Source organism: Salvelinus fontinalis, chromosome 15 (assembly GCF_029448725.1).
Source record: "Salvelinus fontinalis isolate EN_2023a chromosome 15, ASM2944872v1, whole genome shotgun sequence".
In the NCBI taxonomy this organism is placed as follows: domain Eukaryota; kingdom Metazoa; phylum Chordata; class Actinopteri; order Salmoniformes; family Salmonidae; genus Salvelinus; species Salvelinus fontinalis.
In genome coordinates, this window is record NC_074679.1 from 5,058,190 (window position 1) to 5,072,630 (window position 14,441).

At 43.5% G+C, this 14,441-nt stretch overlaps 1 protein-coding gene across 1 annotated transcript; it reads right to left on the reverse strand.

Annotated features, from left to right (window-relative positions):
• Positions 1-7,778: 7,778 nt before the first annotated feature.
• LOC129811298 (serine/arginine-rich splicing factor 5-like) lies at positions 7,779-13,862 on the reverse strand. The gene is made up of 8 exons (XM_055862493.1): positions 13,737-13,862; positions 13,096-13,230; positions 12,565-12,635; positions 11,695-11,841; positions 11,273-11,345; positions 9,637-9,710; positions 9,257-9,364; positions 7,779-8,965 (listed from the first exon to the last, which is right to left on the reverse strand). Exons 2-8 carry the CDS (start codon positions 13,219-13,221, stop codon positions 8,638-8,640), a joined length of 927 nt encoding a protein of 308 aa, XP_055718468.1. The 5' UTR covers positions 13,222-13,230; positions 13,737-13,862; the 3' UTR covers positions 7,779-8,637.
• Between the last annotated feature and the right edge of the window lie 579 nt (positions 13,863-14,441).

Sequence of the window (14,441 nt, forward strand, 5' to 3'; positions counted from 1 at the left end):
TCAGAGCGATCAATGTGTGGTAATCTAATTTGGACGTTCAGTCTACATTTACAGCTCAATTATGCCACCTAGTGGTATATTTAAGCAATAAGGCACGGGGTGGTTGTGGTATATGGCCAATATACCATTCTTATGCATGATGCATTGCGGAGTGCTAGGACACAGCCTTTAGCCGTGGGAATATTGGCCATATATCACAAACCCCACGAGGTACCTTATTACTATTATAAACTGGTTACCAACGTAATTAGAGCAGTAAAAATAAATGTTTTGTCATACCCGTGGTATACGGTCTGATATACCACGGCTGTCAGCCAATCAGCATTCAGGGCTCGAACCACCCAGTTTATAAATCGTGAAGCAGTTGTAAATTACAGTATTTATTTTTCAAATTGCAGATTGTATTCCCAAAATACTTCACATTACTTGGCACAGATCATTTTTAATTTAACCTTTATTTTGACAGGGAGTCATATAGAATAAAACGTTATTGTCCATCCAGAATGGACATTTTTTCTTTGGCATCACCTTACATTAAAAAGATTACATGCATTTTCACACCACAAACATTCCACCATACTGCATAACCGAACACCATAGAGGACGTTAATACATTCCCTCACAATTTTCCGCTGCCCCAACTGCACTAGATAGATAAGTACACATACCGATACTTTGTATTTAGTAGTCCAACAACAGCACAAGGAACAAACAAATGTTTGAACACGTTCTTCTTGACCCTGGGCATTCTGAAGCGCCGGCCAGAGGAAAGTCTCACGGACTGAGGGTTGGCGGGGTCGCCAACGACAATCAGGGCCTTCTTTTTGGTTGCCTTGTGGAACAGAATGCTCAACTGTGCCTGTGGTCGACCAATTACTTTGCTGACTGTGTTTACTATTCTGGACAGTTTTCTTTTGCTCCCTCACGCTCAGATTACCATACCAGACTGTCATATTGAACGTGAGGATGCTCTCCACCAGACTTCTGTATTCCCTCTCCAGAACATCCTGGTTTGACCCCGAACCCCTTCAATTTCCTAACTAAAAGCAGGCGCTGGCTTGCTTTAAAAAAAAGAAGAGAAAAACAGTCTGTGTTCTCTGTCATCCATTTGTGTCCCTAGGTATTTAAAACACTTAACCGCCTCCACTGATTGGTCGTTCAGTGAGAGTGGTTGGGACATTGGCAGGTTGTTGCCATTGTTGATCAGCTCATTTGTCTTGTCCACATGGATGTGGAGGACATTTGATCGACACCATTCTTGAAGGTTGTTGGTCTGTTTTAAAACAGCTGTCCCCATCTGACGTAGCATCTTTAATAAAGAGTCCCATCAGATCCGTGTCATCCTCGTACTTGAAAAGCCTCACGTTGTTTCCTTGGATCTTCATCCGGTCAGCATAGATAAAGAAACAACTGCGGTGCAAGGACACGCCCCTCGGGTGCCCCTGTGTTCAGAGAGAGGACACGCCCCTCAGGTGCCCCTGTGTTCAGAGAGAGGATACGCCCCTCAGGTGCCCCTGTGTTCAGAGAGAGGATACACCCCTCAGGTGCCCCTGTGTTCAGAGAGAGGACACGCCCCTCAGGTGCCCCTGTGTTCAGAGAGAGGACACGCCCCTGGGGTGCCCCTGTGTTCAGAGAGGACACGCCCCTGGGGTGCCCCTGTGTTCAGAGAGAGGACACGCCCCTCGGGTGCCCCTGTGTTCAGAGAGAGGACACGCCCCTCGGGTGCCCCTGTGTTCAGAGAGAGGACACGCCCCTCGGGTGCCCCTGTGTTCAGAGAGAGGACACACCCCTGGGGTGCCCCTGTGTTCAGAGAGAGGACACGCCCCTCAGGTGCCCCTGTGTTCAGAGAGAGGACACGCCCCTCAGGTGCCCCTGTGTTCAGAGAGAGGACACACCCCTGGGATGCCCTTGTGTTCAGGTCTCTCTGATGAACTGAACACAGGTCAGTTCATCATATGAACTGACCTGAACACAGGGACGTGTCCTCAGAGAGAGGTCGTGTTTCAGAGGACGCATGGCTCTCGACCTTCGCCTCTCCCGAGTCCTTACGTAGGGAAGTAGTTGCAGTGATGGGACAAGACTATAACTACCAATTGGATATCACCAAATTGGGGAGATATTTTTTTGCGTTGTATTGAAAGCAGAACTAAAATCAATAAATCAATGTGTGCATATGATTTTGCATGTAGGTGACTAGCCACCATGTTCACCAAGACTAATAGATAGATCTGATATCATACATGAAGAACTTGTAATGTCCCTGAATATGTGGATGTTACTCTGACTTGTACTAGCAGACCATGATACCAGGCTTAAGATATTAAATGTAACTGCATGGCATCTACATAATCTCAGAAAGTCATTATTACATCATCCCAGAAAGTCATTATTACATCATCTCAGAAAGTCATTATTACATCATCCCAGAAAGTCATTATTACATCATCCCAAAAAGTCATTATTGCATCATCCCGGAAAGTAATCATTACATCATCCCAGAAAGTCATTATTACATCATCCCGGAAAGTAATCATTACATCATCCCAGAAAGTCATTATTACATCATCTCAGAAAGTCATTATTACATCATCTCAGAAAGTCATTATTACATCATCTCAGAAAGTCATTATTACATCATCCCAGAAAGTCATTATTGCATCATCCCGGAAAGTAATCATTACATCATCCCAGAAAGTCATTATTACATCATCCCGGAAAGTAATCATTACATCATCCCAGAAAGTCATTATTACATCATCTCAGAAAGTCATTATTACATCATCTCAGAAAGTCATTATTACATCATCTCAGAAAGTCATTATTACATCATCCCAGAAAGTTATTATTACATCATCAGAACATTTGAAATAGCTGTGAAAGATATGAACACAAAACTGAATACCACAGCTTGTGGTTGATAATATTTTATACAGAAATTTCCCGAAAAAAGAGATTCAGTCAAAATTCATTCACCGGGTTTTGATTCAACAAGTATCTACCTGAGTTTCTCCAAATTACCATCTAGATTCGTCAGTACAGCAGAGAGCAGCTCCACTCCTGAGTCTTCTGGGTGATTGTAGCTCAGGTCTAGAGCTCTCTCGGGTGGGAGGGGTTTGACCTCAGAGGAACACAGCCTTCCTCTGACTCCACAGAATGACAACCTGCACGAAGAAGTTCACTCTTAGAAATAGACCCATTGGTACTCTCTGAACCCGAATAATATCCATTCATGTCAAATACAACACACGGGAGAAGTACTGACCTCAGTGTCTCCTGTTTACAGTGTGGACCTTCCTGTCCAGCAGAGAGCAGCTCCACTCCTGAATCCTGTAGGTTATTGTCACTCAGGTCCAGCTCTAGTTCTTGTGAGGTGTTTGAACCCGAGAGCGGAGGTAAACGCTTCACAGCATCTCTATCTATGTAAGGTTCCCTCCATCCAGACAATGTGGGGTTATAAAACAATAGTTCATAGTGTATTTGTATCAGGATACAATCCATTGAGCGCTGCTCCTGCGTGATTGACTTAACGTTAAACGCAAGCGATGTCGGCTCACTCGGGAAATGACCTTGAAATGTCAAGCGCTACAGCATGGCCTTAATGGAGAATGTTTAAACTGAGATCAGAATCTCACAAACTATTGGCCTACAAAATAAAATGATGCTGTTTAGAAATTACCGTAACTTGCAGAATTCTAAGATCAATTATCTTTACCTTGATGATGGTCAATTATTGGAGTATGAATCCAGGAACATACATGTGCATGTCAAGGCATATCGATACCAATGAGCATAATGACAATTTGAAATCTCCAGCAGCTTGGTTTGTTATGTGTTACTGACAAGGTTGGAGACTCAGAAAACATTTCCTCTGATCTGGAGTTTATCTTCGGGTCAAACATGTACAGCTTCCCCTTCTGAAATCAGCAACACAAAAAGCCCCCAGAGCTGACCAATATGCAGGTGACACTTTGGCTTCTGAGAGAAGCTCAGGGACCTTTTTTTATCTCCTCCACTAGAGAATATGGTCATTCAGCTCGTTCAGACAGAACAGATTGATGCACCTCGCTGGAGACAGGGGATTCTCCCTGATCTTCTCCTTGATGTAGTTCACTGTTTCCTCATTGGTCTGTGAGCTGCTTCCTGTCTGTGTCAATAGGCCTTGTAATAGAGTATGTTTGGACTCCAGTGAGAGGCCCAGAAGGAAGCGGAAGAAAAGGTCCAGGTGTCCATTCTTACTCTGTAAGGCCATGTCTTGAGGCGGTGTGTCTTCAGACATCTGAAGTTTTCTGGTTGGGGGTGGTGGGTTTTCTTGCTTGATTAATAGATTTACATTATCTTTGGTGAATGTGACAAACACAAACACAGCAGCAAGAAACTCCTGGATGCTCAGATGAACAAAGCTGAACACCGACACTTCTCTCACATCAATGCCACACTCTCTTAGGTCTTCCTCATAGAAGATCAGATTGCTTTTCTCCAGCTGTTGGAAGGCCAGTTTCCCCCCAGCTTTAGAATCTCTTCATCCATTTTCATGTGTGAATCCGTCTCGGCTTTCTCTTGTCCCCCCCATGAATATTTCTGAGTTTTGTGTAATACGTTGGTAGTTCAAGAAGTGTGAGTACATCTCAGTCAGAGTGTTGTTCATCTCTCCCGCTACCTCTCTCTGCTTCTCCCAAAAGTATTTCTATAACAGTGGTAGAGATCCAACTAAAGATTGCACATGACGTAGGGGCTCCTTGATGTCTTTATGTGTGTGATGATTCTGCTGGTCAGGTTCTCATCACTGATTCTGTTCCTAAAGTACTTCCCCTTCTGTGGGTCGATGAACACTCGGGGGGGGGGGGGGGGGGGGTGTTGATTGGCTGCTGCAGAATGGGAGATTATCCACAAGAGAGGAGAGGTAGGCAGAATCCCCTTGTGACGTCACAACAGCTCTTGTTGTTCTGGAAGTCTAGAGGAAGTAGGCACTCATCCAGACCATCGAAGACACACAGAGCGTTGTACGTGTCAAAGTTGGTTTCCATAGAGAAGTGATCAAAAAAAAAGTTACAATAAACTGTATTTCCTTTAAAAAATATATATTATAATTCAACTCCCAAAAAGAGAATATCAATTTCACGTCGTTTTCTCTTCCTTCAGCCAAAAGGAACGTCACTAGTGTTTTAAAGATGCCAGCGACTCCTTTTGTCAGCACATTTCTGATTGTTTGTCTAGTCCGGGTAAAAGCTTCAAGATGTCGATGCATTTGATTGACGTTTCTTATGTCGCTGGTCTTCTAGATGATGCCTCATATCTGTCTTACCTCATGTTCTGTATTGACCTGTGACCTCTGTGACGTAGAGCTCCCTATTGATCTGTAGTGTTTGGTTTCATTGTTTTAGGTATTATTTCAAAACACACCTTCACTCTTCCTCTTCAGCAAGTTCATCTAAAAGACCTGACAATGCATAAAAAAACGTGTTTCGTTTTAAACACATTACACTCATATCACGCACGTTAATGTTACTATGATATAGAACAGTGGCAGGTAGCCTAGTGGTTAGAGTGTTGGACTAGTAACCGGAAGGTTGCAAGATCGAATCCCCGAGCTGACAAGGAAAAAAACCTGTCGTTCTGCCTCTTGAACAAGACAGTTAACCCACTGTTCCTAGGCCGTCATTGAAAATAAGAATTTGTTCTTAACTGACTTGCCTAGTTAAATAGACAATATCAAGTATATATGGTAATGCTTTATTTTCCAGTCCTCTAGTTATGTGGAGTTTACTTAGAGACTACCGAAGTAACAGCGTCAACCACAGTTTAAAACGTAGACGAGCGCGTCCATACTGGAGTAAAGTTGATCGTTCTATAGTCGGCCCACATCTGTCAATCAACTGAGCCGGGGGGAAACTCAAACAGTAGGCTATTATCCGTTTTCACACCTTTCATTATGTGACAATGGATAGGCTAACTGGTAGCCTATAGAATGATTTGCAACCATTCTTGGTCACCTCATTACCTCTCTTCGTTCTGTTTGCAACCAAAGTCTTGTAAGATATACTGAACAAAAAATATAAACGCAACATGCAATAATTTCCCTGAGTTACAAGTCGTATGAGGAAATCAGTCAATTTAAATATTCATTAGGCTCTAATCTATGGATTTCACATGACTTGGACTATCAGCAAACCTTGGAACAAATCATGGATTTCCTTTCGTTGCCACGGCAAATCTTCGGTAGCAATTTACCCAACCCTTTGTATGAATGGAAAACAGTGTTGGTGTAGCCTATTTGATCTATTTCCTATTTGTGTCCAGTAAGAAAAGCGTCTTTAAAATAAATGACCAAACCAGACATTTTATCAAGATCGGGGGGGGGGGGGGGTAAAATATCCCTGGATTGTCCATATTTGAAATGTTTAACTACGAGTGTTCTCACATATAGTCCATTTATAAAAGATCCGATCTGTCGTCTTTAAAAGATCCGATCACAGTCCTCTTTAAAGTGAACTCTGGGAAGAAAAAATAAAAAAAGCTAAAGACCTTTGTTCACTTCACCTATTTTGTGGGTCCAAGTCCTCTTTGCATTCACATTGCTATGTTGAGAAAGGAACCAAAATCTTTTCTAAAATTCAGTTATCATGCACTCTCTGGGTTATTACAAAATTCAAGTCAAGCCTTCTCATCAGAACGTGTTGTCAGACCGTTAAATATAACTACACTCTAAAAATGTATTTCAACAATGGTTGTTCTAAGATCCTCAAAGTTCTTTGAAGAACCTTATGGTTCTAAGGTTCTTAGAACCCCAACCCCATAGGAGCTGGGGCTCATCGAGGAACCTCCTTAGTTGGTGGGGGGGTTCTTGTGGGAACCTAACTGGCCGACTGAAACATTTGGATTTGAAAGGACAGCAGGTGCAGACACCTAAATTGACATCTTTACATTTTTCAGATAAGGCAAGGTTTGTCCCTTCTATAATTAAATTGATATTGTTTTATGGTAATACCATCCATCTTAACATATTTATTCAAATCTTTCCAAAACAAAAAATGGACACAATTCAATGGATATCAATCAATAGAGCTAAGGGTATGTACAAATAAAGGGGTCAGTTTCACTACCGAATACCTCTTCCGCGTTTAACCCAACGCCTCTGAATCAGAAAGGTGAAGGGGGTTGCCATAAACGACATCCACGTCTTCGGGAAACAGTGGGTTAACTGCCTTGCTCAGGGGTAGAACGACAGATTTTTTTAAAAACCCTGTCAGCTCAGGGATCTGATCCAGCAACCTTTCAGTTACTGGCCCAATGCCCTAACCACTAGGCTACCTGCCACCGTAGGCTATAAGAATATGTTGAAGGCTAGCTGTACTGGGTGCAGATGACTGAACTGCTCACTTTTGTGTCTGTAGGTATACAGATGAGGCATACAAAAGATGTTAATTGGTAAGTTATGCAGATCACATTCACCATCCTCCTCCCTTATCTCTTCAATACGGACAAGTTGTGTATGAAACCATTATCCAAACTTTTATCCACATTCACCACAAACCAAGGTATGATTTCCGTTGAGTGCATGTTTTGTTAATCGTCTATAGAACATTAGCCTGGTCCAGATCTTTGTGCCATTTCATTCAACTCCTTGCCAAATATAATGGCTGACAAACAGACTGGTAAACAGGCTAGAAGAACGTGACATTTCAAATCGAATTTTCTGTACAATGGCTTTCTTAATAAAAAGATACATTTGCAAGTATTGTTCTCTTGGTAGAAAATAAATATTAAATTGTTGAGTCAAATTTAAAGTAGAAGTATCCATTTAATAAGAATTTGTGAAGTGCATATACAGAATTTTTCAGCAAATGTTAAAAACTAAACCTTGTGGAAAATGTCTTTGCAATACCCACCCGTAAATTATAATGTTGGGTTTAATTTACATGTGGTCTGTCTGAGGTGTAGATTGGAATCACTGACAGGGCAAAAGTGGTGGTGGAAATATAACATTGTATTGATTAGACTCGTAACAGAAAACTTGGGACAGAAAGTTTAACTTCAAATGGTACAGAAGTCATTAAAATCACAATGAGACGTACCATCTGCAGCGAGAACGATACTCAACAGGAATGCGACCCAATCAAAAGATCTCAAAATCACACTGTACATTTCCTTAAACGGTTCAGTTTTTCACCAAGGAAAATGTTGAATTATTCATATGGCAAAAAAAATAAACAATTAGAAGTTGAATTGGGGAAGCACAATCCGACCTATAACACAAAGGCTCCCAAAATAGAGAAAAACATTACAGGGCATCCAAGATACTGGCACAACGACCAAATCTCTGATTTAAAAATAAAAAGAGAGATTGTGGGAGTGTGTCACCAAAGGCAAGCCTCTCCATTCATTCCACACTAGCAAGCAAGCAGGCCGCCACAAAGCCAGGCGCCATGGTCTCAGCACGCCAACTCTTCAGTCCATACCACTATACCACTTGAAGCTGGTGGTTACTTTAAAAAATAAGAGGACGGGCTTATTGGAATAGACAGAATGGAATAAATGGAACGCTATGAAGTATTCTGATCCTCTCATTCCATTCCAGCCATTCCAATGAGACGGTCCTCCCTCCAGCCACCACTGCACTACACACATCCCTAGTGGGGCTCAGTGCTGGCTCTCAACCGAGGGGGAGCGAGACCGGGACGGAGACTGCTTCCGGGCCGGGACAGGGGAAACGGGAGGAGGCGTGCGGGAACGGGAGCGTGGGGGAGGGGTACGGGAGCGAGGGGCAGGGGATCTGGAACGGGACTGAGAGCGATGTGCAGCCCTACCCCCTACCCCAGAGGAAGGCTTCTTCTCCGGGGTACGGCTGTCCGAGCGAGATCGGGGGCTCCTGGAGCGGTTATGACTCCTGCTACGGGACTTGGAGCGGGGGGAACGGCTACGGGACCGGGAGTAGCTACGAGAGCCACGGGAACGACTCCTGCTGTGGCTGTTGGAACAGAAGAATGAATAGTTTTGTTTCCCCCCACCACCAAGAGCATTAGTTAGTGCAGAGCCATAATATATTACTAACACTCCACCTGGACACTTGCCAGTCCCCACTTTGACCCACATGTCTCCATCTCATTTCCTTATCGTCAGAATTGTCAAAACTAAAAATATAAATAACATAAATAATGAGAGCACTGGTTTACAACTAGCTGGAAAATGACAGTCAAGTTCCTGTGTTTGTCTAGTCTCAGTGAAACTATAAGTTGCAATTGGAAAAGGAGATACTAACCGGCTCTTGCGATCCTCAGACAGTTTCAACTTGCGTCCATTCAAGTCTGTTCCGTCCAGCTTATCAATGGCGTTCTTCATATCACTGTGTGATGCGAACTCCACCACCCTGTCGAATCAAATCACATTCAGTCAACAGGCTCATTTCATAATAGCAACCATTCAACCGAAGGTATATTTGGTTTGTTTTCAAGCAGAGCACAACATTTTAATTTTGTAAACAGAACATGTGGGTTTATTATCGGACAAGCCAGAGGTAGTCTCTCCCTTTCTCAGTCCATAACGAACATGGGTCATCTTGCAACGAGACCAAAAGTTTTGGAACGGAATATAACCAATGAATAAAGCCCAGATCCCGGGCCGACCGGACAGACAACTCACCCTTCATTCTTGTTGGTTCTGTGTGCATCCACAAAGGTGACTTCTCCGGCTTTCCTCATCAGGTCTTTCAGGTCCTACGATGAAGCATACGAGTCAGTGACGAGGAAACAAGACTATATAATGTGGCTGAGAGGCTTTTCTGTGAACCTGTGAAAGACTAATCAGTAAACCACGACAGCAACATCCACCCACCCCGTAATACTGACTTCCAACAAAACACGCTAATCATGTGATGTTTTAGCTTTTTCAGACGAGGGCGTTTAAGTGATGAGCCACTGAAATAACCTCACAGGTAGAGCAACTTGGTTAACTATCTTACCCAAAGGAGAAACATGTTAACACTACGTGGTTCCTTGGTATTGTATTTGTTTCATGTTTGTTGACAACTAGGATTGACGGAGACTACACATTTCATTTAACAGAAGATATTAAGGCAGTGAGACGTGACAAATCCCTTCCGGGTTGAGGTGGCTTGGAAATGTTTGAGATTTGTCAACTATCGGTGTTTTAAGGGGGCATTGCTTAAAAATAATTCTATGCAATGTATTTTTATTTTATCTTAAGCTCCTACTTTAATCAAGGGGTTCTTTCATTAACCTATTAGGTAGACTAGTATAATTCCATAAGGGCTTACAAACTTATAGACAGCGTTCTCCAGTAAGACTAGGGTATATTATTCTACTCCCTGTTCCTCCCAACCCTTAAACCCAATCACATGAGTTATATGTTACTTACCGTTCCATACCCAGGGAGACATTAGCAAAGAGCCACTTGTCCAAATAGCGGACCAATGGGAACCAATGCAGTCACAGTGTTAAGCCCTTGAGAAACGACCTCCCTCAGCCTTGACAGACCCGGAATCCGGCCAGCCTCCACAAGGGACCACCAGAGAGCAAGTAGGGGAAGGAACGAAGGAAGGGGGGTGTGTGCAGTGTGCCCAACTGTCAACACCCCCCAGCTCCATCAGCAACAGATAAAAGAACCAAACGGGAGAGTGTAGGGAACGTGGAGTGGATTGAGGGGGTTACAGGCTGGCTGCAGTCGGGGGGGGGTTTCCACCAGACCAGACCACCTCCAGACTGGGGCTTACGAGGGACCATCCTAAGGCTATCCTGCGCTAGAGCCCCTTTCACCAGCTACGGGGCCCAGCCAAGATATAGACCAGCGGCAACTGCGTGTAAGGAGAGGCACCAAATGGACACTATTGAAAACACAACCAGCAGAGGGCGCTATGCACATCAGACACCTCCAGGGGAGGCAGTGCATGCAACTCCTTCATAAACTAATAACCAGAATAAGAATATGCTCACTAAAAAAAGGGGGGGGGGGGTTTAAGATGTGTTCGGTTACATTTACCTTTAAGTCTAAGGAGGTGCGTATTATTGAAAGATAACAGTAAAACGAAGTCAAGAAATAAACAATTCTGAATTCATAACATCGAAACGGGTCCTTGCCGTTCTATACACCTAATGGGCTATTGAGCATATTGCTACGTTTTTTTAAATAATAAATGAAAAATGTTAATGTTTCTATAAAAAAAAATGCTGCTTCACACAGACTAAAAAGGCAGTACCAGATCAAGTAAAACGAAATTTTGTTTGTATAAACATTGAACCCGATGGGTGTAACCGCTCACCTGCCAACTGATTCGTGACGACAGGTTTTCCACGATGATTCGGTGCTCTGTTCGCACCGGGGGACCATACCTACTGCATGGGTGGAAGAGAACGAAGTATGTAACGTGGAAGAGATAGTGTCTTATAGTTACCATAGGAACTTTAAAACCACACTCAGAAAATTACAGAAACCTATTTACTTTTACCTGGTGAACACTAAACTCTAATCACATTGACTAAACTCCATTCACTGCTAAATAAACTTCCAAGCTCCTAAAATTGCCCGGTTTTCCCCGAATTCATATATGCAAGATTGGGATGGAATTATAAGGGGATAAGCAGGATATTCAGATCTCCTCCAACTAGGAGTTAAGGAAGTTTATGTAATGTTGGAAGGCCAAACTGCACGCGAAGAGGTTGTGAAAGTCTGAGGAGTCTATACCTGGAGCCACCACTATGACCACCAGAACCCTGGCGGTAGCTGCTGAAACGAGGTGAGAAGCGTCCGCTTCCTCCACCACCGCCACCACCCCCCATCCCTGGTCCACCACCCCTCCCTCTTCTGGAGCGGGCATGCTCTATCGTCACCCTATAGAGACAAAACAGTTCATACTGAGGCTACAGAAATGACTGATAAAGTACAAGACAGTTAATACAGAGTCTACAGAAATTACTGATAAAGTAAATTAAATTCACACACTAAATGCAGCTAGGCCCAAGTCGGAGAAAAGGAGTAGCAGTTCTGTGTAAATACCACCACTATTTGTTTTATTTTTTTTACCAGGTAAGTTGACTGAGAACACGTTCTCATTTGCAGCAACGACCTGGGGAATAGTTACAGGGGAGAGGAGGGGGATGAATGAGCCAATTGTAAACTGGGGATTATTAGGTGACCATGATGGTTTGAGGGCCAGATTGGGAATTTAGCCAGGACACCGGGGTTAACACCCCTACTCTTACGATAAGTGCCATGGGATCTTTAATGACCTCAGAGAGTCAGGACACCCGTTTAACGTCCCATCCGAAAGACGGCACCCTATACAGGACAGTGACCCCAATCACTGCCCTGGGGCATTGGGATATTTTTTAGACCAGAGGAAAGAGTGCCTCCTACTGGCCCTCCAACACCACTTCCAGCAGCATCTGGTCTCCCATCCAGGGACTGACCAGGACCAACCCTGCTTAGCTTCAGAAGCAAGCCAGCAGTGGTATGCAGGGTGGTATGCTGCTGGCACTATATGGAGTAAACGCCCAAAAACTAATTTCACATTGATCTTTCTTAATAATTTCAAGAATGCATCCAAATCTTTACCTTTCACTACAGAGTTCCTTGCCATTCAGCTCGTATACGGCATCATCCGCATCTCTGTGGTCATCAAACTCCTGATGAAAGACAAATGGGGTTATCTAATTAAGGCTGCATTCAAAGCTGTTTTCGCTGGGGGGGGGGGGGACCGAGCTTTGAACTGAAAATCGATTTGAAATCAGGTCATCCAACTCCGGCCTCTTCATCGAGCTCCGACCTGAAGGTTTCTGGCGTCATATTTGACCTCGTATTTTTCCGAGTTCCCAGTTGGTTTGAACAGGGCATAACAATCCAAACGTTCACTGACCACGCCTAGACAGGGCTTTGGGGCACTCGTCAGCCGAGCTTGTAGTCTTTCATTTTTTACTAACCAGGGTCTGAAATCTGTGCCGTGTAATATTTGGGGAAATAAATTTCACTAATCAGCGGGCTAAATTAGGAACATTTTCTACTAGCCCGGTCTTAAAAGTAAGAGTTATAGGTTAGCTAAATGTCCATCCCTGCCCCTAACAATGCCAACTGGCAAGACCGACTTACCACAAAGCCGAATCCGTTCTTCAAATTTACTTCTCGGATCCGTCCATATCCCTTGAAGAATTTCTCCACGTCCCTCTCACGGGCGTGGGGGCTCAAACGACCGATAAACACACGACATCCACTCATGATGATACTCTGCATTACAAAAATGCAAATGTTTGGAACGGGAAAAGTTATTCAACAATAAACAGTAACGTTACCGCCAAACACGTAGCTAACTAACATTAACTGAGAAGGCCCAGACCAGTGTGGTTGCTAACTAGCCAAGCGCTAACAATACGTTGCCAAGTTAAGCAGCCGTTAGTCGTGTTAGTTAATATTAGCCAAATAGTCAGCAAGTTAAGTCTAGGTTCGGCCACGTTAACAGTATATTTAACCACACGTACATAAGCAACACCAGTTATATACCGTTCTATATTAAATAAATCCCAACCGATAAGGAGTGGGTATGTACACGTTAGCTAGATAACGTTACTAGCCAGCTAACTGAAAGTCGTTAGTTACTGTATGTCGTGCAGTTAGCTTTCTGCTAGCTTAGCTGCAATACTAGCTCGGCATTCAGATTAACTGTTAATTATTACATTATGTATTTGCCAAATATGTGTGCCAATCTGCTAAATGATTATAAACGTGGAGCTCACCTTTCTGTCGTCTCTTCGTTACTTCTTGCTTGCTTGCTTGTGTGTATACAAAATGGCGAGAGGTAACCGGATGTACTTCATCACCAAGGTGAATGGGTGAGTTCTAGACGTATCAAAAAAGTTCCACAAAACCCCTAATCTGTAAATGAACAACCTCAACATTAACAAAAATGAAGCGAAAATGCATATAAAAATATTCAATCTTTACGACACATTTCCCGCTGTCCATCTCATCTCAATGGACTCATACCCCCTCGTCCTATACTTTTTATTAAAAAAGATACAAACCCAGTCCCTGCAGGAGGCCTTTGTTCTTAACCGACTTTATTTTTTATTCTAATATTTAAAACATACAATATATTTGCAGTGAAGCCGCTCAACAACTACATCACATTAGTCCTCTGACAGACTCCCATCCAGGGCGACACATAGAAGCAACCAGAGTCAACGCCCTGCTCAAGGGCACCTCGACAGATCTCCGACAAGGTCAAAAACAGGGACCCGAACCAGCGATCCATCAGCCACCGGCCCAAGCTCCCAACCGCCAGGCCACCTGCCATCCATGATCCACCCACAGTTCCCTAAGAGCTGCCCCTCAACCATCCGAGATCCCCACAGTCCCCCCGTAAAATAATTCCATTCCACTCCAAGACCCCCCATATATATACACACACACACTCTCATTCCCACACTGAATGAGTGTGT

What these genes read in the sequence shown, in the direction of transcription:
- LOC129811298 (XM_055862493.1), bottom strand. Translation starts at nt 13,221, where the DNA reads ATGAGTGGATGTCGTGTGTTTATCGGTCGTTTGAGCCCCCACGCCCGT. An exon ending in AGAACGGATTCGGCTTTGTG is followed by an intron (nt 12,636 to 13,095) that starts GTAAGTCGGTCT and finishes GTCTTTCATCAG; the next exon opens with GAGTTTGATGACCACAGAGA. An exon ending in AGAACCAACAAGAATGAAGG is followed by an intron (nt 9,365 to 9,636) that starts GTGAGTTGTCTG and finishes TTGATTCGACAG; the next exon opens with GGTGGTGGAGTTCGCATCAC.